Here is a 24,241-nt window from a genome sequence, read left to right on the forward strand (position 1 = left end):
GCACACGGCAGGGATGCCCACTTTCGCCTACCCTATTCGCTATGGTCGTGGAACCACTTGCCATACTTTTACGAGCTAGTGCATTGGTTGGGGGCCTCGCATATGGGACTAGGGTGGAAAAACTATCATTATATGCTGATGACCTGTTGTATCTCTCAGATTCCGGCCCCTCACTGGTCAATGCCCTAGGGATTATCAAAGAATATGGAACATTTTCAGGATTCAAGGTAAACTGGGATAAATCCACTATCCTGCCGTTAGATGGGCAAATACCAGTACACCCAGCCCCCACCCCGCTCCAGTGGGTCACAGAATTTACATACTTAGGTATCAAGGTCACCAGAAATATTAATGATTATTATAACTTTAATCTAGACCCGATCCTGTCTAAGCTTAAGCAAAAATGCAAAGCATGGCGGACACTCCCATTATCTCTGCTTGGTCGCACAAATGCTATCAAAATGAATATGCTCCCCAAATTTTTGTACTATTTCAGGAATAGCCCTGTATTTATTCCAGCCAAATACTTCCACAATATTAACAAAGCAATCACATCCTTGTTGTGGTACCCCAAGAACCCACGTATAGCGCTGTCCACTTTGCAGCGAGATCAGAATAGTGGAGGTATTGGGCTACCAGATTTTGAGCAATATTATTGGGCGTCAGCCGCAGTCACCATCCGGTGGTGGTTTGAGCAGTCCCCAATTAACCCAGCGACTGCCCTGGAAGCAGAGATAGTGGGATCTTTCTTAGCCCTCTCCAGCTTGCATTTTATAGGAAGTAGGCAAATTCCTAAAGCCACTCCAAACATGCTGGTAACGGTTAGAATATGGGAAAAAATAAATAAAATCTCCCAGCAGCCTGGACAGATCTCCCCTCATACCCCGCTGTGGATGAACCCATCATTGCGTGAATTTCTAACGATACCAGATCCAAAAGCCTGGGCAGACCACGGGATTTATAAGCTGGGGGACATAGCAGATGGCCATCAGATTAAATGCTTCACCTCCCTCAGACAGGATAATGGTATCCCTCATGTTATGTACTTCAGGTACTTACAACTGCAACATGCCTTTAAAGCACAATTCCTCAAGGGAAACAGAAAGCTACTAGTGCAGGCCCATGCCACTGAGGGGGAAATCATAAAAAAGGACCTAGAGCATGTTATCTCTGTTATATACAAAACGTTTCCTCCTAAGGGACAGGCTAAAATAGACAAACTGTTCTTAGCATGGCAATCTGATGTTCCTGACCTGACATTGGAAACGTGGAATAATATTCTAGGATATTTTGTCACAACAGGCGTAGCAGCAAGGGACCGCCTTATCGCCCTTAAATTTTTGCATAGGAGCTACATTTCACCAGCCAAATTATGCAAAATAGATCCCGCTGCCTCGGGCAGATGTGGTAGATGCCAGCAACCAGCTGCAGACTTTTTTCACATAGTATGGCTTTGCCCACGAATCTGTTCCTACTGGTCACAGATACACGCAGAGCTACAAAAAGTGTTTGGAATTGCCTTTGACCCAAAACCCGAGCAGTTATTGCTGGGATATCTAGCTGAAAGTATGCTCTCTACTCATAAAATGCAGGCATATAGGTCCCTTGTTGCATACGCTAGGAAAATGATCATTCTTCGCTGGAAACAAACTCTTGCACCTAGCAAAAAGGACTGGTCCTCATATGTACATAAAGAGCTAGCTATTATCAAACCCGTATACCTCAAGAGAAAGTGCCCTAAAAAGTTCAAGAAAATGTGGTCTTGTTGGACATCATACCACCAGTTAAAATTCGAGGATTAAACACTGATGCACAGCGGGAAACCCCTGGAAGGTTGCGGGGAGATGCACTCAAGCCGCGCCACCCTTAATTTTATAAAACAGATATCCTCTTTTATTCTTCAGCTGTCGGATGGAGTGATAATGTATTCTATGTATCTGCTATAAAATGGAAAATGGTCATGTTGATGTTATTGTTTTGTTAAGTGCCGCCACGGTTGGCAGGCACAACTGTCTTCTTGTTTATATGCAAAATATGAATAAAAATTATACTTTCAAAAAAAAAAGGTCACAAAGGTCAGAAATAACCCCGCCGTCAGTTAATCGGGCCAGCGGTCTGTGGTATACGTTTGGGGACCACTGTCCAGACAGATTTCCATTGCTGCCTGAGATACACTCTATGTTTTTCTACAAGGTACACAATGTGTGACCTCACAGAAGTAATGAACAACTATAGCCAATAAAGAGGACCTGACCTCAGAACTTCCTCTCTGCTATTAAAGATAAGCAACAGCATAATTACCCTTAAAGAAAAACATTTGTTTGTTACAGATGATACAAATCCTCCAATAAATCTGCAGTGTGTCTATTTCCTGCTTTTATGGAAGCAGGCATAGGGATAACATCCCGTGTTTACAAATTAGCTGCTCTGCCGAGGCAGTCAGCTGACACAGCTGAGAGATCAGATTACAATATGGATTAGTCACAGATGGGGGAATTAGACAGGCTAAACTCTCTATATACATAGAGGGTGCATTTATATATGTTTTCCTTCTGTCCTGTGCGAGAGTTCAGCTCCACTTTAAGATGCAAACAGTTCTGGTTTACATGAGAATTGACCACGTTTGGATTGGGGCCTACAGACTTTCAGCCAATCCCAAGCTGCATGCAATCTGCATTAAATTTTCATGTAAGCCGCCACTATTTGTGTCTCAGTGACTCCCTATAGTAAGGAATGGTTGGGCAACGGGGTTCTCGCACAGATCTCAGTGACTCCCTATAGTAAGGAACGGTTGGGCACCGGGGTTCTCGCACAGACCTGGCTGATGTTGAGGATCTCGTCCAGGTTGTAGAGCTTGCCGAGGTTCAGCGTGGTCCACAAGGCTTGGTCCTGCTTGCAGTCACTGCAGAAGAGACACGAGAGGCAGCGTTAAAACGTGATTATGGATTTGCTCTGCATTTGGGGTTTCAGGAATTCATTGAGGATCTTCTCAGCGACCAAGGGCAGAAAGTGACACCAGTAAGGCCTCCAGACTAGACTGGTGTCACCTGCATGAGAAGATCAGCATGTGACACCATGCATGCGTGCTGCCGGCACTGGGGGGGGGGGGGGGGGGGGGGGGCTGAAAGTCATTGAGGGAACCATGAATGCTGACATGTACTGTGACCTACTGCAGCAGAGCATGATCTCCTCCGTTCAGTAACTGTGCCCCGGGCAGTATTCCAACATGATAACCCCAAACCCACCTCCAGAGACAACCACAGCCTTGCTAGAGACACTGAGGGTAAAGGTACCGACCGGACTGGCCAAGCATGTCTCCAGACCTGAACCCCTATCAGTATCTGTGGGGGGTCCTCATATGGAAGGGGGAGAAGCACAAGGTCTCTATTATCCGCCAGCTTCATCATGGAGGACGGGAGGAGGATTCCAGTGGTGATCTGTGACGCTCTAGTGACCTCCATGCCAGAGAGATACAGCAGTGCTGGGGAATAATGGGGGCACACAGAATAGACACACTGTGGGCAGATTGTGGCATTCCTCACTCAGAGATGTACTCACTTTTGTTGCCAGCCGCTTAGACGTTAATAGTTGTGTGTGCAGGGGGGGGGGGGGGGAGCACCTGGGGTAGTTACTAGCGACCACAGACATTAACCACTTAAAGTGGACCCAAATTAAAAATACAAGGTTTCAGGAATAACATTTATTTTCTAAATTATAATAATCAATAGCAGCCTTTTTTCAGCTGCATGGTGACAAATATAAAATATTTTACATTTATTGGAGGAACCCCCCCCCCCCCCCCCCCCGTTCCTTTCATATTGCCGGGACAGAACCCGGCAAACTGGTGGAGTAGGTGGTGTCCGGCAATGGAGGAATTGCTAATGGCTGCCACCTGTATAACCCTAGTTATGGAAAGAGAAGGGTGAAAAGCATGCTCTGAAATGCTCATAGGCTTGAAGGAGTGTTTATTTATCTTTGCATGTGTCAGAGTGCTGCAACTAAATATTTTACATTTATTGGAGGAACCCCTCCCTTCCTTTCATATTGCCGGGACAGAATCTGGAAGACTGGTGGAGGAGATAAACAAAACACAGTCTGCTACTGATGATGTCACAGGGGAGGTGATCTCAGCTTGTGTGAGATTTCACATAGACCACGCCCCTGTGAGGGAGGGGAGCTGATGACAAACACACCCATGATCTAAAACCTCCTACTAAGCTCAGAAGTAATGGCTGCCACCAGTGGCGTAGCTAAGGAGCTGTGGGCCCCGATGCAAGTTTTACAATGGGGCCCCCCAAGCACTCTATACATAACAATTTATACGGCGCACCAAAATCTGCCATTGGCAACTACAGTGTCAGAGGTGCAAGAAGGGGATGGGGAACAGTTTGTTAATGATTACCACTATTCAAAGTATCTACAGAAGTCATTATTATGAGCATAGGACCAAAAGAGAGCTAATTCTGTAGTTAAGGGAGGGCCCTTCGGGGCCCCTCTGGCCCAAGGGCCCCGATGCGGTCGCTACCTCTGCACCCCCTATTGCTACGCCCCTGGCTGCCACCTGTATAACCCTAGTTATGCAAAGAGAAGGGTGAAAAGCATGCACTGAAATGCTCATAGGCCTGAAGGAGTGTTCATTTATCTTTGTATGACAGAGTGGTGCAACTAAATATTCTGAATTAAAAAAATGGTTTGGTTTGGGTCCGCTTTAAGGACCACAGGCTTTACCAGGCTATTTTTCACTAATTCGGCCGCTGCAGGGCCGCTCAGCACACAAGTGATTCCCCCCCCCCCCCCTTTTCTGCCCACCAACACAGCTTTCTGTTGGGGGGTCTGATCCCCGGTGGCATGTTTATTTTTATTTTTTTATTTATCATTATTTTTTAAATACATTTTACATTTTTTTTTTATATTGAATTTCCCAGCCTGCCCTCTGTCCCCCCTCCAGCCAATCACCAAGATCAGCGGTCATATGAGAGCCAATCGCTGCTGAGCCTCCCAGGGGACAGCTCTGTCACACGGCTGTCCCCAGTACAGCTCTGCTGTAGATCACAGCCCTGTACAGGGCAGTGGTGCTCAGCAGAGCTCGAATATTCGAGTAGCTCGAATATTCGAGCTCTTTTTCAGCTATTCGAGCTCAGTATTCGAGCTCCGAATAGCTGCAGCTATTCGAATGGGCTATTCGAGTAAACGCGAATAGCCCATTCACTATTCGAGCTATTCGAGCAAACGGCGCTATTCGAGCTCGAATACCGAGCTCGAATAGCGTCATAGCCCAGATTGATGTCCTTAGAGCCAATCAGAGGGCTCCCAGGCCCTCTGACGGCAGCCAATCACAGAGGGGGACCCTGGCCAGCCCCTACCCTATAAATAGCGGCCGCCATGTTCCGTTTCTCCGTCCTTGCCTGAGACTTGCATAGAGAGAGAGTTGCTCCTTTGTGCTTTGGCTTAGCAAGAGTTCTATTGTGGTCATTTACCTAGCGTTTTTGCTCACATACACCTCCTATACACACCTATATTGTTGTTAGTTAGATAGACATTGTATTTTAGTTAGTAGCTTTTGTGTTACATAGAGAGAGACTCAGACAGCTGCTGCAGGCTTACAGCTTTAGGCCTCAGGGCCTTGCCTGTGTGGGCAGCTGTCCTCCTGCCCTCTGTTAGTTTATTTCTCATTAGTATTAGACAGTATTAGACAGTATTAGATAGTATTAGACAGTATTTCTGCTGTCCTTTACTACTTAGTGATTGTATTTTGTATTGTAGTTATATACTGTAACTGTACTAGGACACTCACTGTCACTGTTCATAGGCTACTAGCTCCTGCGTGTGCTTGCACTCACTGTCTGTGTACACACACTCTATTTCCTTCTGAATAGTTATATACTGTAACTGTACTAGGACACTCACTGTCACTGTTCATAGGCTACTATCTCCTGCGTGTGCTTGCACTCACTGTCTGTGTACACACACTCTATTTCCTTCTGAATAGTTATATACTGTAACTGTACTAGGACACTCACTGACTGTCACTGTTCATAGGCTACTAGCTCCTGCGTGTGCGTGCACTCACTGTCTGTGTAGTACACACACTCTATTTCCTTCTGAATAGTTATATACTGTAACTGTACTAGGACATTCACTGACTGTCACTGTTCATAGGCTAGCTCCTGCGTGTGCGTGCACTCACTCACTCACTGTCTGTGTACTGTACACACACTCTATTTCCTTCTGAATAGTTATATACTGTAACTGTACTAGGACACTCACTGACTGTCACTGTTCATAGGCTAGCTCCTGCGTGTGCGTGCACTCACTGTCTGTGTACTGTACACACACTCTATTTCCTTCTGATTACTGATTGATTATTGTAAATTCTACTTCCTGACAGTTACTACTTACTTACTGTAGTAGGGACACTCACTCAGTCACTGTTCATAGGCTAGCTCCTGCACGTGTGTGCGCGTGCGTGCACTCACTGTCTGTAGTGTACACACACTCTATTTCCTTGTGATTACTACTGATTATTGTAACTTCTAGTTGTACTTCCTGACTGTTACTACTTACTTACTGTACTAGGGACACTCACTCACTCTCTGTTCATAGGCCAGCTCCTGCGCGTGTTTGCGCGTGCGTGCACTCACTGTCTGTAGTGTACACACACTCTATTTCCTTGTGATTACTACTGATTATTGTAACTGCTAGTTGTACTTCCTGACTGTTACTACTTACTTACTGTACTAGGGAGTCGGGACACTCACTCAGTCACCTCACCCACCAACCCACTCCATTAAAGTACCCCACTTTTCACCCGCCCTTTTTTTAAAAACTTTTGTGTTTACGCCCAAAACATCGAAGATGTCTGGAAGTGGCAGCCAGCGCGGTTTGGGCAAGGGGAAGGGCAGCAAGGGAATCAGGAGGAGAGGGAGCAGCATTGTGGCAAGCCGCGGGCGCGGCCGCGCCACCATGCACAGTTCCGCAGCAGCAGCGTCAGTGGCTAACATTCCTCCCATAGCCACTGGCCGTGGACGCCTTGGGCGCCGCCCAGCAGGAGCATCTGCAACTCACGCTGCAGAGACACAGCAGCAGCAGCAGCGTGTAGCACCTGCTCCGATTTTCCTCCAGCCGGGTCGGAAACGTCCCATTGAGGAAAAGGATGCAGACACTGTGGTGCAACTGATGACGGAGGATAAGCAGCCCGCCATCAGCTCTGCATCCGAGGCCTCCACCCTCACCACCACCACCACCACCCCTGTTCGCAGCAGCCGCCCAGCAGGGCCTGGGGAGGAGGCCAGTTCACCGTCAGTCGCCGACCTGTCACTCAGCACTCTTTTGACCCCAGGCATGATGCGTCAATTGTCTGCTGTTGTTGGCGATTTGGAGGAGGAGATGCTGATGGGCACTTTGGGGGATGAGGGATTGGACAGCAAGACTGTGGCGACAGTCAAGCAGCCCATCCATGCATCAGGAGAGGAGTTTGGGGGGTCATCATCCCAGCAGGACATGTTTCAGGAGGGGGAGGCTGATGATGACACGGTGACAGACAGAGACTGGGTGCCACCACCTCCAGGGGATGTCGTCCTCAGCAGCTCTGAGGAGGAGGAGGAGGATGCGCTTGTGGGCCTTGCAAGGAGGCGCATCATTGCAAGCATTGGCAGCAGTAGGCAGGTCCCACAGCCTGCTGGTGTCTCAGGCTCAGCAGCAGCAGCAGCAGCATCTGCCAGTACCACCACCAGCCGCACCCAAGCCCCCCCCCCAACCACCACAGGGAGACAGGCAGCAGCGGTTCCATGCCGTAGGGGGTCGTTTTTGTCACCAATCTGGCGTTTTTTCACCATGCCCACAGTGTACAGCAAGTACGCCACTTGCAACCACTGTCAGCGGAAGTTGAGCAGAGGTGCAGACCCCTTAAAGTTCAGCACCAGCTCGCTCATCAACCACCTTGCTGCGAAACATTTCCACCAGCATGAGGAGTTCCAGAGGTTGAAGGCATCTGGTGCTGGCAGTGGCACCACACCCATCACTGCACAGCCTTCAGCAGCAGCAGCAACAGCAGCCACCCGCCCTCCTGCTCCTCCAGCAGCACCAGCAGGAGTGCGGAAACGCACTGCTCCTCCCCCCTCTGCAACTCCTGCCGCCGACACTGAGGCCTGTTCTGGCAGCCAGTCCTCAGTGGCTTCCTCTGCTGTGTCTGCTGATTCCCGTGCCAGCAAAAGGCCACGCCAGAGCCTTTTGAGCGAGTCCTTCCAGGGGGTGGTTAGGGCTCTGCCTCCCAGCAGCCGTCGCGTGCGGCAGCTGAACGGCTTGCTGGCACGGGCCATGTGCTCCCAACTCCTGCCGTACACGCTTGTGCAGGAGGGGAGCGACATGCGTGCGCTGCTTGCTTGTGCAGCCCCAGACTGGCAGCTCCCCAGCAGACACTTCTTCGCCCGCAAGGCCATTCCTGCACTGCACCGCTTTGTGATGGCCAATGTGGAGCGAGGGCTGGAGCACGCGGTTGGTGAAAGGGTCCACGTCACCATGGACTCCTGGAGCAGCCGCTTCGGGACAGGCTGCTACCTGTCTTTCACTGTCCACTGGGTCAGCTTGGTGGAAGGGGGTGAGGATGGGAGAGCAGCAGCGGGCACAGCAGCAGCAACACAGTGGGTGGTGCCCCCCCGCAGGGTCAGGGGAACTGCAGCAGGTTCCTCCGATCCTCTGCCATCCTCCGGCACACCTGGCCAAACCCCCCGCCTCAGCAGCAGCGTGAAGGCCCGCCACTGCCAAGCGCTGCTGCACTTGCTCAGCCTTGGGAAGACCAAGCTGACGGCAACCCATGTGTTGGCCAAACTCCAGGAGCAGGAGAGGATTTGGCTGACCCCCAGAGGCCTCAGAGTCGGAGAGGTGGTGGCCGACAATGGGGCCAATCTGGTTGCCGCAATAGACAGGGGAAACCTGACCCACATCCTCTGTCTTGCCCACGTGCTGAACCTGGTGGTGCAAAAGTTCTTGCGCACCTACCAGGGGATGGGCGAACTGCTGGAAACGGCAAGGAACGTTGTGCGTCACTTCCGGCGCTCGGCTGCAGCCTGTGCGAGCCTGGAAGACGTGCAAAAGGAGCTGGAGCTGCCACGCCATCGGCTGATCCTTGACGTTCCGACTCGCTGGAACTCCACCCTGGCGATGTTGGAGCGTCTGGTTGAACAGAAGCACGCTGTCAACCAGTACCTTGCCCTGGCCACTGTTTCCGCCGCTCAGAGAAGGGACAAGACCAGCAACATCCCGTCCATCGTCCCCGATGATGACTGGAGGCACATGCAGCAGGTGTGCTTAGTGCTGGCTCTCTTTCTGCAGGCCACTAACATGGTGAGCAGGGACCATGCTATGGTCTGCGAGTGGGTGCCCCTGGTTTGTCTGCTGAACAGGGCCCTCGATGCTTTGCTGGAACAGGGAGCGGCAGCCTTGGACCAGCAGGAGCGGCAAGCAGCTGCACAGTCCACCTCTGAGGGGGAGGAGGAGGAGGACTTGGTGGAGGTCCCTGACCTTGCTGCTGATGAGGGGGATCAGCACAGCGCAGCTGAGTTGGTGCGGGGGTGGAGAGAGGATGAGGAGGAGGAGGATGAGGAGGACAGCACTGCCGTCGATGTGCCAGCACACGTGGCCCGCCTCTTCCCAATGGCAGCGCACATGCTGGTGTGCCTGCGCAAGGACCCCAGGGTGATCCAGATGAAGCAGAGGGAGGACATCTGGATCAGCATGATGTTGGACCCACGCCTCAAGGGGAAGTTGAGCCAGTTCCTGCCGCCTGCAGGAGGAGACCCAGCGCAACAAATAAGGAGCTTGCAGCAGGCCCTTGTTGAGCGCTTGGAGGAAGCCTTCCCCCAGCCTTCCACCCCCACTGTCCAGCAGCCAGCACAGAGGCAGCAGCAAGTGCCTGCATCCAGCAGCAAGCGCCCCACAGACCTGCTGTCTCTCAGCCACAAGCTCTACAAGACTGTAGAGGCTCCGGCAGCAGTGACTAGAGAGGAGGTGCATGATGCAGCAGCATCCTCCTCCGGTCACAGCCAGCTCCTGACCCGCATGGTGGCTGACTACATGGGGTCCTACAGCGGGCTTGACAGCGATGCCCCTGTTGATCCCATGGAGTATTGGGTCAAGCGCCTGGAGATCTGGAGCGAGCTGGCGCAGTACGCCCTGGAAGTGCTGTCCTGCCCCCCTTCCAGCGTGCTGTCCGAGCGCTGCTTCAGTGCAGCTGGTGGCGTGGTCACCGAGAAACGCTCACGTCTGTCTCACAAGTCTGTGGACAGACTGACGTTTCTCAAGATGAACCAGGCGTGGGTGGAAGGCGAGTTCCTGGCCCCTGTTGTCGGCGAGAGGGAGACATGAACTGGCTAAGAACCATCGTTAATGTGCCTTACCACCCTTTACCACCTCCTGGCTCCTGCTCACTAAGCCAGCCTGGTTCAGTTTGACTATTACGTCGCCTGCAGCCACACATTTTACACCTACAGTGGGCTGCTGTGTACTGCCCTTCTGCTGTCTGTCTGTGTTTCCCACTGCCAGGGTACACAGAATTACATTCTGCTGCCACTCTGCCACCAGCTATTACGTCAAACAATAGCTATATATCTGTGTAATTGGTTGTACAAACAAAACCAAAAAACCATTAAAAAAAAAAAAAAAGGTTTAATTTTTCTGAGGTGCCCGGGTTGAAAACTGTGTTGTCCCAGTTGTGTATTGGACACGATGTGGGCTGCACGACCGCTGTCTGGGACCTCCTGTTGTGTTTATTTACAGCCCTGGTATCACCGCTAGGTACCAGGGCTATTATGTCACGCTGCCTGCCTGCTGCCACACTCACACTACTCCTCCATTCCTCCTGCTGCTGCTGTCTGTCTGTGTTTCCCACTGCCAGGGTACACAGAATTACCTTCTGCTGCCACACTGCCACCAGCTATTACGTCAAACAATAGCTATATATCTGTGTAATTGGTTGTACAAACAAAACCAAAAAACCATTAAAAAAAAAAAAAAAAGGTTTAATTTTTCTGAGGTGCCCGGGTTGAAAACTGTGTTGTCCCAGTTGTGTATTGGACACGATGTGGGCTGCACGACCGCTGTCTGGGACCTCCTGTTGTGTTTATTTACAGCCCTGTTATCACCGCTAGGTACCAGGGCTATTATGTCACGCTGCCTGCCTGCTGCCACACTCACACTACTCCTCCATTCCTCCTGCTGCTGCTGTCTGTCTGTGTTTCCCACTGCCAGGGTACACAGAATTACCTTCTGCTGCCACTCTGCCACCAGCTATTACGTCAAACAATAGCTGCTCACATTACTCCTCCATTCCTCCTGCTGCTGCTGCTGTCGGTCTGTGTTTCCCACTGCCAGGGTACACAGAATTACATTCTGCTGCCACTCTGCCACCAGCTATTACATCAAACAATAGCTATATATCTGTGTAATTGGTTGTACAAACAAAACCAAAAAAACATTAAAAAAAAAAAAAGGTTTAATGTTTCTGAGGTGCCCGGGTTGAAAACTGTGTTGTCCCAGTTGTGTATTGGACACGATGTGGGCTGCACGACCGCTGTCTGGGACCTCCTGTTGTGTTTATTTACAGCCCTGGTATCACCGCTAGGTACCAGGGCTATTATGTCACGCTGCCTGCCTGCTGCCACACTCACACTACTCCTCCATTCCTCCTGCTGCTGCTGTCTGTCTGTGTTTCCCACTGCCAGGGTACACAGAATTACCTTCTGCTGCCACACTGCCACCAGCTATTACGTCAAACAATAGCTGCTCACATTACTCCTCCATTCCTCCTGCTACTGCTGCTGTCGGTCTGTGTTTCCCACTGCCAGGGTACACAGAATTACATTCTGCTGCCACTCTGCCACCAGCTATTACGTCAAACAATAGCTATATATCTGTGTAATTGGTTGTACAAACAAAACCAAAAAACCATTAAAAAAAAAAAGGTTTAATTTTTCTGAGGTGCCCGGGTTAAAAACTGTGTTGTCCCAGTTGTGTATTGGACACGATGTGGGCTGCACGACCGCTGTCTGGGACCTCCTGCCTGCTGTGTATATTTACAGCCCTGGTATCACAGCTAGGTACCAGGGCTATTATGTCATGCTGCCTGCCTCATTGACTGCCTGCTGCCACACACTCATCCTCCTCCTTCTGCTGCTGAATTTACCTCCTGCTGTCTGTGTGTTTCCACTGCCAGGGAGCACATACAATGGCGCTTCCGACATGCGTGCGCCACCAGCTATTTGTTACGCTCAAAAATAGCTGCATTTCTTTAAAAAAAAATTGAAAAGAGAAATAAGTGAAGAAGAAGACGATATAGAAGAAGATGAAGAAGATGAAGAAGAAGAAGAAGAAGAAGATGAAGAAGAAGATGAAGAAGAAGAAAATGAAGAAGAAGAAGAAGAAGATGAAGAAGATGAAGAAGAAGAAAATGAAGAAGATGAAGAAGAAGAAAATGAAGAAGAAGAAGAAGATGAAGAAGATGAAGAAGAAGAAAATGAAGAAGAAGAAGAAGAAGAAGAAGAAGAAGATGAAGAAGAAGAAGAAGAAGGAGAAGGAGAAGATGAAGAAGAAGAAGAAGAAGGAGAAGGAGAAGAAGATGAAGAAGAAGAAGATGAAGAAGAAGATGAAGAAGAAGAAAATGAAGAAGAAGAAGAAGATGAAGAAGATGAAGAAGAAGAAGAAGATGAAGAAGAAGAAGATGAAGAAGAAGAAAATGAAGAAGAAGAAGAAGAAGATGAAGAAGAAGAAGAAAATGAAGAAGAAGAAGAAGAAGAAGATGAAGAAGAAGAAGAAGAAGGAGAAGGAGAAGAAGATGAAGAAGAAGAAGATGAAGAAGAAGATGAAGAAGAAGAAGAAGAAGAAGAAGAAGATGAAGATGAAGAAGAAGAAAATGAAGAAGAAGAAGAAGAAGAAGAAGATGAAGAAGATGAAGAAGAAGAAAATGAAGAAGATGAAGAAGAAGAAAATGAAGAAGAAGAAGAAGATGAAGAAGATGAAGAAGAAGAAAATGAAGAAGATGAAGAAGAAGAAAATGAAGAAGAAGAAGAAGAAGAAGATGATGAAGAAGAAGAAAATGAAGAAGAAGAAGAAGAAGAAGAAGAAGATGAAGAAGAAGAAGAAGAAGAAGAAGGAGAAGAAGATGAAGAAGAAGAAGAAGAAGAAGGAGAAGGAGAAGAAGATGAAGAAGAAGATGAAGAAGATGAAGAAGAAGATGAAGAAGAAGATGAAGAAGAAGATGAAGAAGAAGATGAAGAAGAAGAAGATGAAGAAGAAGAAGATGAAGATGAAGAAGATGATGATGAAGAAGAAGAAGACAATATAGAAGAAGAAGAAGATATAGAAGAAGAAGATATAGAAGAAGAAGAAGATAAATAATAATAAGAAGAAGAAGAAAATATAGAAGAAGAAGAAGAAGAAGATATAGAAGATAAAGAAGAAGAAGAAGAAGTATATACAGTACTGAACAAAATTCTGGACACAACTTCTCTTTTCACCTTTTTTTTTTTAAAGGAACATCCCCACCTAATCACTTGCTGTTGTTACTTGGAAAAAAAGATGTTTCTTGCATCATTCACCCTCAAAACAAGTGTTGGAAGCTATTTAAGGCCAATTCGAATAGTCAGCTCGAATAATGAGCTCGAATAATGAGCTCGAATAATGAGCTCGAATAGTGAGCTCGAAGTCCGAGGTCGAATCGAATAGTAAAAATTATTCGACTCGAATATTCGACTGACCTCGAATAATTTACTATTCGAATTCGACCAAACTCGAATTTTAAAAAGGGGTATTTGAGCATCACTAGTACAGGGTAATTAGATGGCGGTTTCACCGTCTAACAGTGTCCAATTGGCGATCACCGCTGTCAGGCTGATGGCAGAGTGGAGTTCTGTCATTCAAGCGGAGCAGCGTGCGCATCGGCGTGTGCGATCTCCTACAAAACCCCGCCCCCAGGACTGCAGTGCTATTTTACAAAGATTGAAAAATGATCTCCTAGGAGCAAACTCAGGAAAAAAAGAGTGCATATGGCCCACTGTATCTATGAATTGCATTGTGGCAAGGATGATCAGCGATGCCACGTTTGCTGGGATGGGAAGGTGTCTACCTATAGATGGTGCGATGGGGAGGTGCCTACCAGTAGAGAGGTGCCACGTTTGGTAGGATGGGGAGGTGCTTACCTATAAATGGTGCCACGTTTGGTGGAATGGGGAGGTACTTATCTATAGATGGTGCCGCGTTTGGTGGGATGGGGAGGTACCTACCTATAAAAGGTGCCACGTTTGGTGGGATGGGGAGGTGCTTACCTATAAATGGTGCCATGTTTGGTGGGATGGGGAGGTGCTTATCTATAGATGGTGCCACGTTTGGTGGGATGGGGAGGTACCTACCTATAGATGGTGCCATGTTTGTCAGGATGTGGATGGTGCCACGTTTGGTGGGATGGGGAGGTACCTACCTACAGATGGTGCCATGTTTGGTGGAATGGGGAGGTACCTACCTATAGTGAGGTGCCACGTTTGGTGGGATGGGGAGGTGCTTATCTATAGATGGTCCCACGTTTGGTGGGATGGGGAGGTACCTACCTAAGAGAGGTGCCACGTTTGGTGGGATGGGGGAGGTGTCTACCTGTGGATGGTGCCACGTTTGGTGGGATGGGGTGGTGCCTACCTATAGATGGTGTTCAGGCTAATGTCGATGTTCCCGAGATTTAGCACCCTGCTCAGATTCACGTTATTATCCACAATCTGTTAAATGAAAGAAAACACAACAGCTGATTACTGATTTGAATATCAGTACAAGAGACTTCCCCTTTACTTCTTACCCCCCACCCACACACACATACATACTACAAGCCCCTCCCCCTCTATGCACACACACAAGCCCCTCCCTTACACACACACACACACCCTTCCTCCACGCACACACCCCTGTGTTATCACTCCCTACAAACCTGCAACAAGTCTTCCCTGTGAGCAGCAACACTTATTACTGCTGCTTGGCCAGCAGGTAGACTTCCTCAGCTTTTCCAGTTCCCAGTCCGACATTGCCGGGAAAGAGCTCGGATCGCTGTGCCATACTTCAAGTGAAATTACCCTCTAACAGAATACTGAATTAAAGAACATCCTCCAAACTTCTTATAGACTATACAGTCCTCCTATCTGCCTTTCATTCAAAATCATGTCATGTCATGTCGTCTGTGTGAAAATCACAGCTCTTTACCCTGAGCCTGGTCACTGCAGCTAGTACTGATAACAACCATCTTGCATAATAATGTAATATCTGGTTTAATCCAGGAGCACTGCATGGCTTTTTTCCTTATTGTAGACGTTTTTATTGGCTTAACTTGCACACAGACTGGGGTATAACTACACATCACTGCCCCCCCCCCCCCCCACACACACACACACACACACCCTCACACCTGCTTCTCCTCCCCCTGTGGTGACCCCATAGTCTGCGGTCCTGTCTGCTATATAACAAGTGCAGTCACCATAGGAACCGCCACCCATAACAAATGCCCACAAAAGAGGAGGGGGCTTGTGTGTTGCAGAACAGGAGGAGGTTGTTGGTGCCTCCATAGCCCTGGGCCCCATGTGGCTGCACGGCCTCCTCCTCCTCCTGAGAAAGAAAGAAGAACCGAGAGCCCAATATGGTGTAGTATGTTCAGGCAAAAGGGGTAATTGAAACGAGTATAAATGAAATACTCACAAACCAGGGTTACCTCCAGGCAACCACTGTATAGGCAGGTGAGGAGATTAGCCTGTCCCCACTCAGGATTAAGAAGTCGCTCTCTGTAGGTATGAAGAAGATGGGGTATCCCCCTCCACCAAGGGTGGATGTTAGACGTATGATATACGAGAACAGAGGCGCCAACAGGATAAAAACACTGTTTAAAAACTTTAAAATTGCTTAGGAGGCAGTGGTGGACTTACCCCCTACAAGCAGGCACAATAAACTGTGTATTCAAATAAAGGTAAATTTATTGGTACACTCCAGGGTTAGCTTGCAACGCGTTTCGCAGGTCAAGCCCGCTTCATCAGGCAAATACAGGAAGGAGTACACAGCAGTATGTCCGGGTAGAACCTGGCGCCTGAGGCGCCTGGCCTGAGGCGCCAGGTTCTACCCGGACATACTGCTGTGTACTCCTTCCTGTATTTGCCTGATGAAGCGGGCTTGACCTGCGAAACGCGTTGCAAGCTAACCCTGGAGTGTACCAATAAATTTAACCTGTTTTGAATACACAGTCGTTGTGCCTGCTTGTAGGGGGTAAGTCCACCACTGCCTCCTAAGCAATTTTAAAGTTTTTAAACAGTGTTTTTATCCTGTTGGCGCCTCTGTTCTCGTATATCCTCCTCCTCCTGTCATTGGGCCTCTGCACACAGAAACTGCCTCCTGTAACATTATCGCCTGCAGTCAGAGATAAAACTACTTTCAGCAGCTTGGAGAACTCATTGTACAAAATTAAAGAAAACCGATAAACCCTTCCAGGCACTTGAAAGACTCCACGGCCTATGGAGGCGCTATTCTGCTCTGCTCTTTACGTTTGTGTAATACTCAGACATATAAGCCATATCATTACACTGCTAGCGGCAATAGGCGTAATAAGATTATGTCTGTGGCGGCACAGGGAAGAGCGCGCGATGAAATGACCGGTTTCGGGACTGACTACCACCCTCCGTGGCTACGCACGCACGCACACACACACACACACACACACACACACACTGTACACACACACACACTACACACACACACACACTACACACACACACACACACACACACACACACGCGTGCTGCAGACATTTCCTATAGTCAGGACTTGCTCTATATCTGCAGTATTGTAAGTGCCAGTGCAGCAGCCACTGTTACATTGTCCAGCAATGCATGAGCCTGCAGATAGGGGGCGGTATATCACTTACCTGGTAGAGCTCCTGGCTGTTCCAAGGCTTGCAGAGAGATGTGTACACGTTTCCTCCAACAGCAAACAGGACGGCGGTGACCAGCATCAGCAGCCAGGCGAAGATGAAGCTGAATCCAGCGCCCCTGTGTGGAGAGAGAGGGTACTGCTCAATAACAGGGAGATGGACAGACGACGCTGCTCATAGGATCTGCTCCTCAGCTTCAGTCCTCATACAGACCATTACAGTCAGCTCTATGATAATCTGCTGTATTGTGAGGAAAGGAGGAGCAGGAGGGTAAAACATGAGTAATCAGACAAATAAATCCAAACCAATGGCCCAGTGAGTGATCTGGATGCGCGCTCGCATCACTACAAGTCCCAGCATGCATCCTGCAAGACGCACACCTACTAGTGGACACCGGAACTAATAATCACCCCCCCCCCCCCCCCGGTCCCCTTTACAATGGATTCTGCAGTAAGTGACCCCGCTGTCTGTCCGCCTTACTTATACAATACAATAACATTTCTATAGCGCTTTTCTCCCATAGGACTCAAAGCGCTTAGGCTCTCTCAGATTCAGTAATTAGTAGGATGAAGTATTCACACAACAAAAGTTATATTTCTGCAAATGCCAGACTGAACAGGTGGGTTTTCAGTCTGGATTTAAACACGTCCACAGATGGAGCTGTCCTGATCTGTTGAGGTAAGGAGTTCCGTAATGTAGGAGCAGCATGACAGAAGGCTCTGGGACCAAAAGTTTCCAAGTGGACTCTGGGTATGACTAGATTATTAGAACCTGTGGATCTGAGATTGAACGGATGCTACGCAGCTGTAACATTTCTTTCCTCAGATTCTCGGAAACTGAAGAATTATAAACACTCTTTTTGTCTTTATAGTCTTTATGTTAGCCTTAGCAAGGAGTTTTAAATCAGGATGATACCATTTATTGGCAAACTTAGAGATGAGTAAACAGCGAGCTTTCAGTTTCGGCTTATAAAAAGCCTTCATCGGACTTTGTTCCTAACAAAAACTGAAAAACACAGCTTATATACACTGACTCAGGCCTGGTGCACACCAAAAACCGCTAGCAGATCCGCAAAATGCTAGCAGATTTTGAAACCCTTTTTCTTCTTTTTCTGTAGCATTTCAGCTAGCGTTTTGCGGTTTTGTGTAGCGGTTTTGGTGTAGTAGATTTCATATATTGTTACAGTAAAGCGGTTACTGAACAGCTTCTGTAACAAAAACGCCTGGAAAGCCGCTCTGAACTGGCGTTTTTCAGAGCGGTTTGCGTTTTTCCTATACTTAACATTGAGGCAGAAACGCCTCCGCAATCCAAAAAATGCCTCACCTCGGGAGTATGCGTTTCTGCAAAACTCCTCCTGCTCTGGTGTGCACCAGCCCATTGAGATACATTGACCAAGCGGATCCGCAGCCGCAAGCGGCTGCAGAAACGCAGGAAAAGCCGCTCGGTGTGCACCAGCCCATACAGAGGAGAAACATTCTTTAGCAAACATACCGTAAATGTAATTGGATGCCTTAACTGTTACTCGGGAGGCTTTCCCAGGCACGTTAGCCATACACGGAGCAATAGCCATCCAATCTGACCATCGATTGGTTACTCCTATGTGAATGTGACGTGACTTTTCAGAGCTAATTGCACATTGTATGCCGCTTGTGACGGAGCCGCAAACTCAGCAGCTGCCGAGCGACTCGTTTCCGGGCCCCATATATTCATAAAACACTCCAAATAAAGTCTGACAATCAGTCTGCGAGTGACCGGCTCTGACAGCGATCAGCACAGCGACTCCTCCACCCCATCTCTGGAGAAACCTGATTGGGAATTGGCTGAACCCGCCACGGCGGACGTTTTGTGCTATCATTTCTGTGATTTAGATGGTTAGTTTTTCATCTTGGATCAGCTTTAAATAACTAGAACAAGTAACTTATCTATATATCTTATTTAAAGTTTAGGTAGTTTCCACAGCAAATCTAGCTGCAAACAGCTTCAACAGTATATGATGATTTATTCCTGTGATACAATGACAGCAGCCATGTTCTGTTTGTCACATTGTCACAGGCTGAGGGCTGGAGATGCTATCAGCTTGCCTGTGTGTAAATTCAGTCCCCTCTGCCTCTGAAATCAATGGCTAGTAACCTCCTCCTCCTCCTGCCCAGACTGAGCTCCCATAAGCCCTTGCTACAGTGCCAAGGCACAAAAGGAGCTGTGGGCGAGGCTTGTTTAGTTTATAGGGAATTAGAGTATTAAACCAAAACCAAAGTAGTATTTGGTTTGAGGAATGCCCTATAAACAATAGGAAAGGAACACAATTCTGCAATGAGTAAAAGTTTATCTCAGATCCACTTTAAAGTGGACCTGAACTCAGATTGTCCCATCTGCTCTAAAAAGAAAAGCAACAACATAATCTATAAAGAAAAAACATTTCTTTGTTACAGCTGATACAAATCCTGCAATAAATCTGCAGTGTGTCTACTTCCTGCTTTCATGGAAACAGACATAGGGTTATCATCCTGTGTTTACCAATTAGCTGCTCTGCCATAGCTGACAGCTGAGAGATCAAATTATAGCTGTGATTAGACACAGATGAGATTAGACAGGCTAAACTCTCTAAATATATACAGGGTGCATTTCTCTTATGTTTTGCTTCTGTCCTGTGCAAGAGTTCAGGTCCACTTTAACAGGAAATACATATGGCAGCCTCCATATCCCTGTCACTTCAGGTTCTTTATAAATGCATTGCAGTGAGTACGTTGCAGCTGTTTTACTTACGCCATGAAGAAGTCTCCGCCGGAGTTAGAGGCGCAGCCGCGATCTGTGGGATCCACGTCCCCTCTGTGGCCACACGGCCCGAGCAGCAGACCGAACAGATTACACACGACGATCAGCAGAATGACGCAGCACAGGCAGATCCCGACTATCCACCTGGAACAATGACAGCGGCAATCAACAGCTGGACACCCCCAACAACAGCGCCACAGAATATGCTGGGCTTTATAAATCAATAATAATAATTACCTGACACCTGCTAATAATCTGTCAACTCTAATGATCAGCAATGTCGGGGTGACAGCGATGTCGGGGTGACAGCGATGTCGGGGTGACAGCGATGTCGGGGTGACAGCGATGTCGGGGTGATAGTGATGTCGGGGTGACAGCGATGTCGGGGTGACAGCGATGTCGGGGTGATAGTGATGTCGGGGTGACAGCGATGTCGGGGTGACAGCGATGTCAGGGTGATAGTGATGTCGGGGTGACAGCGATGTCGGGGTGATAGTGATGTCGGGGTGATAGTGATGTCGGGGTGATAGCGATGTCGGGGTGACAGCGATGTCGGGGTGATAGCGATGTCGGGGTGATAGTGATGTCGGGGTGACAGCGATGTCGGGGTGATAGTGATGTCGGGGTGATAGTGATGTCGGGGTGACAGCGATGTCGGGGTGATAGTGATGTCGGGGTGACAGCGATGTCGGGGTGATAGTGATGTCGGGGTGACAGCGATGTCGGGGTGACAGCGATGTCGGGGTGACAGCGATATCGGGGTGATAGTGATGTCGGGGTGACAGCAATGTCGGGGTGATAGTGATGTCGGGGTGACAGCGATGTCGGGGTGACAGCGATATCGGGGTGACAGCGATATCGGGGTGATAGTGATGTCGGGGTGATAGTGATGTCGGGGTGACAGCGATGTCGGGGTGACAGCGATGTCGGGGTGACAGCGATGTCGGGGTGATAGTGATGTCGGGGTGACAGCGATGTCGGGGTGATAGTGATGTCGGGGTGATAGTGATGTCGGGGTGACAGCGATGTCGGGGTGATAGTGATGTCGGGGTGACAGCGATGTCGGGGTGATAGTGATGTCGGGGTGACAGCGATGTCGGGGTGATAGTGATGTCGGGGTGATAGTGATGTCGGGGTGACAGCGATGTCGGGGTGACAGCGATATCGGGGTGACAGCGATGTCGGGGTGACAGCGATGTCGGGGTGATAGTGATGTCGGGGTGACAGCGATGTCGGGGTGATAGCGATGTCGGGGTGATAGTGATGTCGGGGTGACAGCGATGTCGGGGTGACAGCGATATCGGGGTGATAGTGATGTCGGGGTGACAGCGATGTCGGGGTGACAGCGATGTCGGGGTACCAATAATGTCAGGGTACCAGTGATGTCAGGGTGCCAGTGATGTCGGTACGAGCAGACAGCGCCCCCTCACCTGTAGTACTCGTACTTCACCACATCAGGCTGGTACTGGGCGCTGTAGCTGGAGGCTTGGTTGACGTACGAGGTGACGTTGTTTAGTGTGTCCACGATGGGGATGTTGCTGCGGATGTTGGAGATTTTCTGCCGGATGCTTCCCAGGTCATTCTGAACACCTAAAAATACAAAAATAAAAATGACTTTCGGCCTCATTACATGAAATAAGAGGAACATTTCAGCCGAGATCTCTGGAGTGTGTTTGTGGCCTCAGATCTCTGGCTGTCCAGGAATTGGGGTCAGTTTCCCCTACAAATAGCAGAGCGCACAACAACGCCCTGTTGTGGGATTGCTCTGTTGTGGGGTTGCTCCATTGTGCGATTGCTCCTTTGTGCGATTGCTCTGTTGTGGGATTGCTCCGTTGTGCGATCGCTCTGTTGTGTGATTGCCCTATTGTGTGATTGCCCTGTTGTGTGATTGCCCTGTTGTGCGATCACTCTGTTGTGCGATCACTCTGTTGTGCGATCACTCTGTTGTGTGATTGCCCTATTGTGTGATTGCCCTATTGTGTGATTGCCCTATTGTGTGATTGCCCTATTGTGTGATTGCCCTATTGTGTGATTGCCCTATTGTGTGATTGCCCTATTGTGAGATTGCCCTATTGTGAGATTGCTCTGTTGTGGGATTGCTCTGTTGTGGGATTGCTCCGTTGTGTGATTACTCTGTTGTGCGATCGCTCTGTGGTGGGATTGCTCTGTTGTGGGATTGCTACGTTGTGAAATTGCTCTGTTGTGCGATAGCTCTGTTGTGCAATTGCTCCGTTGTGTGATTGCTCCGTTGTACGATTGTTCTGATATGCAATTGCTCTGTTGTGCGATTGCTCTGTTGTGAGATTGCTCTGTTGTGCGATTCCTCTGTTGTGGGATTGCTCTGTTGTGCGATTGCTCCGTTGTGGGATTGCTCTGTTGTGCGATTGCTCTGTTGTGCGATTGCTCTGTTGTGAGAATGCTCCGTTGTGTGATTGCTCCGTTGTGTGATTGCTCCGTTGTGTGATTGCTCCGTTGTGTGATTGCTCCGTTGTACGATTGTTCTGATATGCAATTGCTCTGTTGTGCGATTGTTCTGATGTGCAATTGCTCTGTTGTGCGATTGTTCTGATGTGCAATTGCTCTGTTGTGCGATTGTTCTGATGTGCGATTGCTCTGTTGTGAGAATGCTCCATTGTGCGATTGCTCTGTTGTGCGATTGCTCTGTTGTGCGATTGCTCCGTTGTGCGATTGCTCCGTTGTGCAATTGCTCTGTTGTGTGAAACCTCTGTTGTGCGATTGTTCTGATGTGCAATTGCTCTGTTGTGCGATTGTTCTGATGTGCGATTGCTCTGTTGTGCGATTGCTCTGTTGTGAGAATGCTCCATTGTGCGATTGCTCTGTTGTGCGATTGCTCTGTTGTGCGATTGCTCCGTTGTGCAATTGCTCTGTTGTGCGAATGCTCTGTTGTGTGAAACCTCTGTTGTGCGATTGCTCCGTTGTGCGATTGCTCCGTTGTGCGATTGTCATAAGAACAAATTAATGAATAAGAATATTTTATTCATTCAGATCTAGGATTTCGTATTTGTGTGTTTGTTTTGAGCAGTGTATAATGCCTCACTCACACCAGGTGACACTGACTCACTGGCCGGTTGCCGGCTGCACGGTGACACTGACTCACTGGCCGGTTACCGGCTGCACGGTGACACTGACTCACTGGCCGGTTACCGGCTGCACGGTGACACTGACTCACTGGCCGGTTACCGGCTGCACGGTGACACTGACTCACTGGCCGGTTACCGGCTGCACGGTGACACTGACTCACTGGCCGGTTACCGGCTGCACGGTGACACTGACTCACTGGCCGGTTACCGGCTGCACGGTGACACTGACTCACTGGCCGGTTACCGGCTGCACGGTGACACTGACTCACTGGCCGGTTACCGGCTGCACAGTGACACTGACTCACAGGCCGGTTACCGGCTGCACGGTTACACCGACTCACTGCCGGCTGCACGGTGAGACTGGCTCACTGGCCGGTTACCGGCTGCACGGTGAGACTGGCTCACTGGCCGGTTACCGGCTGCACGGTTACACCGACTCACTGGCCGGTTACCGGCTGCACGGTGACAATGACTCACTGGCCGGTTACCGGCTGCACGGTGACACTGACTCACTGGCCGGTGATTGCCCTATTGTGTGATTGCCCTATTGTGTGATTGCCCTATTGTGTGATTGCCCTATTGTGAGATTGCCCTATTGTGAGATTGCTCTGTTGTGGGATTGCTCTGTTGTGGGATTGCTCCGTTGTGTGATTACTCTGTTGTGCGATCGCTCTGTGGTGGGATTGCTCTGTTGTGGGATTGCTACGTTGTGAAATTGCTCTGTTGTGCGATAGCTCTGTTGTGCAATTGCTCCGTTGTGTGATTGCTCCGTTGTACGATTGTTCTGATATGCAATTGCTCTGTTGTGCGATTGCTCTGTTGTGAGATTGCTCTGTTGTGCGATTCCTCTGTTGTGGGATTGCTCTGTTGTGCGATTGCTCCGTTGTGGGATTGCTCTGTTGTGCGATTGCTCTGTTGTGCGATTGCTCTGTTGTGAGAATGCTCCGTTGTGTGATTGCTCCGTTGTGTGATTGCTCCGTTGTGTGATTGCTCCGTTGTGTGATTGCTCCGTTGTACGATTGTTCTGATATGCAATTGCTCTGTTGTGCGATTGTTCTGATGTGCAATTGCTCTGTTGTGCGATTGTTCTGATGTGCAATTGCTCTGTTGTGCGATTGTTCTGATGTGCGATTGCTCTGTTGTGAGAATGCTCCATTGTGCGATTGCTCTGTTGTGCGATTGCTCTGTTGTGCGATTGCTCCGTTGTGCGATTGCTCCGTTGTGCAATTGCTCTGTTGTGTGAAACCTCTGTTGTGCGATTGTTCTGATGTGCAATTGCTCTGTTGTGCGATTGTTCTGATGTGCGATTGCTCTGTTGTGCGATTGCTCTGTTGTGAGAATGCTCCATTGTGCGATTGCTCTGTTGTGCGATTGCTCTGTTGTGCGATTGCTCCGTTGTGCAATTGCTCTGTTGTGCGAATGCTCTGTT

General features: G+C 49.0%; 1 protein-coding gene across 11 annotated transcripts in view; it reads right to left on the minus strand.

The window, feature by feature from the left end:
* The window catches only part of LOC137534070 (prominin-1-A-like), a 196,150-nt gene that overhangs the window by 25,170 nt on the left and 146,739 nt on the right, over positions 1-24,241 (minus strand). For all 11 annotated transcript variants that reach the window (XM_068255397.1, XM_068255400.1, XM_068255402.1 and 8 more), the window contains 5 exons: positions 21,142-21,301; positions 19,703-19,855; positions 16,934-17,057; positions 14,680-14,756; positions 2,818-2,902 (listed from right to left, as the gene is read on the minus strand). In XM_068255397.1, the coding sequence (XP_068111498.1) occupies positions 2,818-2,902; positions 14,680-14,756; positions 16,934-17,057; positions 19,703-19,855; positions 21,142-21,301 (599 nt within the window). The remainder of the gene's footprint in view (positions 1-2,817; positions 2,903-14,679; positions 14,757-16,933; positions 17,058-19,702; positions 19,856-21,141; positions 21,302-24,241) is intronic.

Source organism: Hyperolius riggenbachi, chromosome 10, assembly GCF_040937935.1.
Source record: "Hyperolius riggenbachi isolate aHypRig1 chromosome 10, aHypRig1.pri, whole genome shotgun sequence".
NCBI lineage: Eukaryota > Metazoa > Chordata > Amphibia > Anura > Hyperoliidae > Hyperolius > Hyperolius riggenbachi.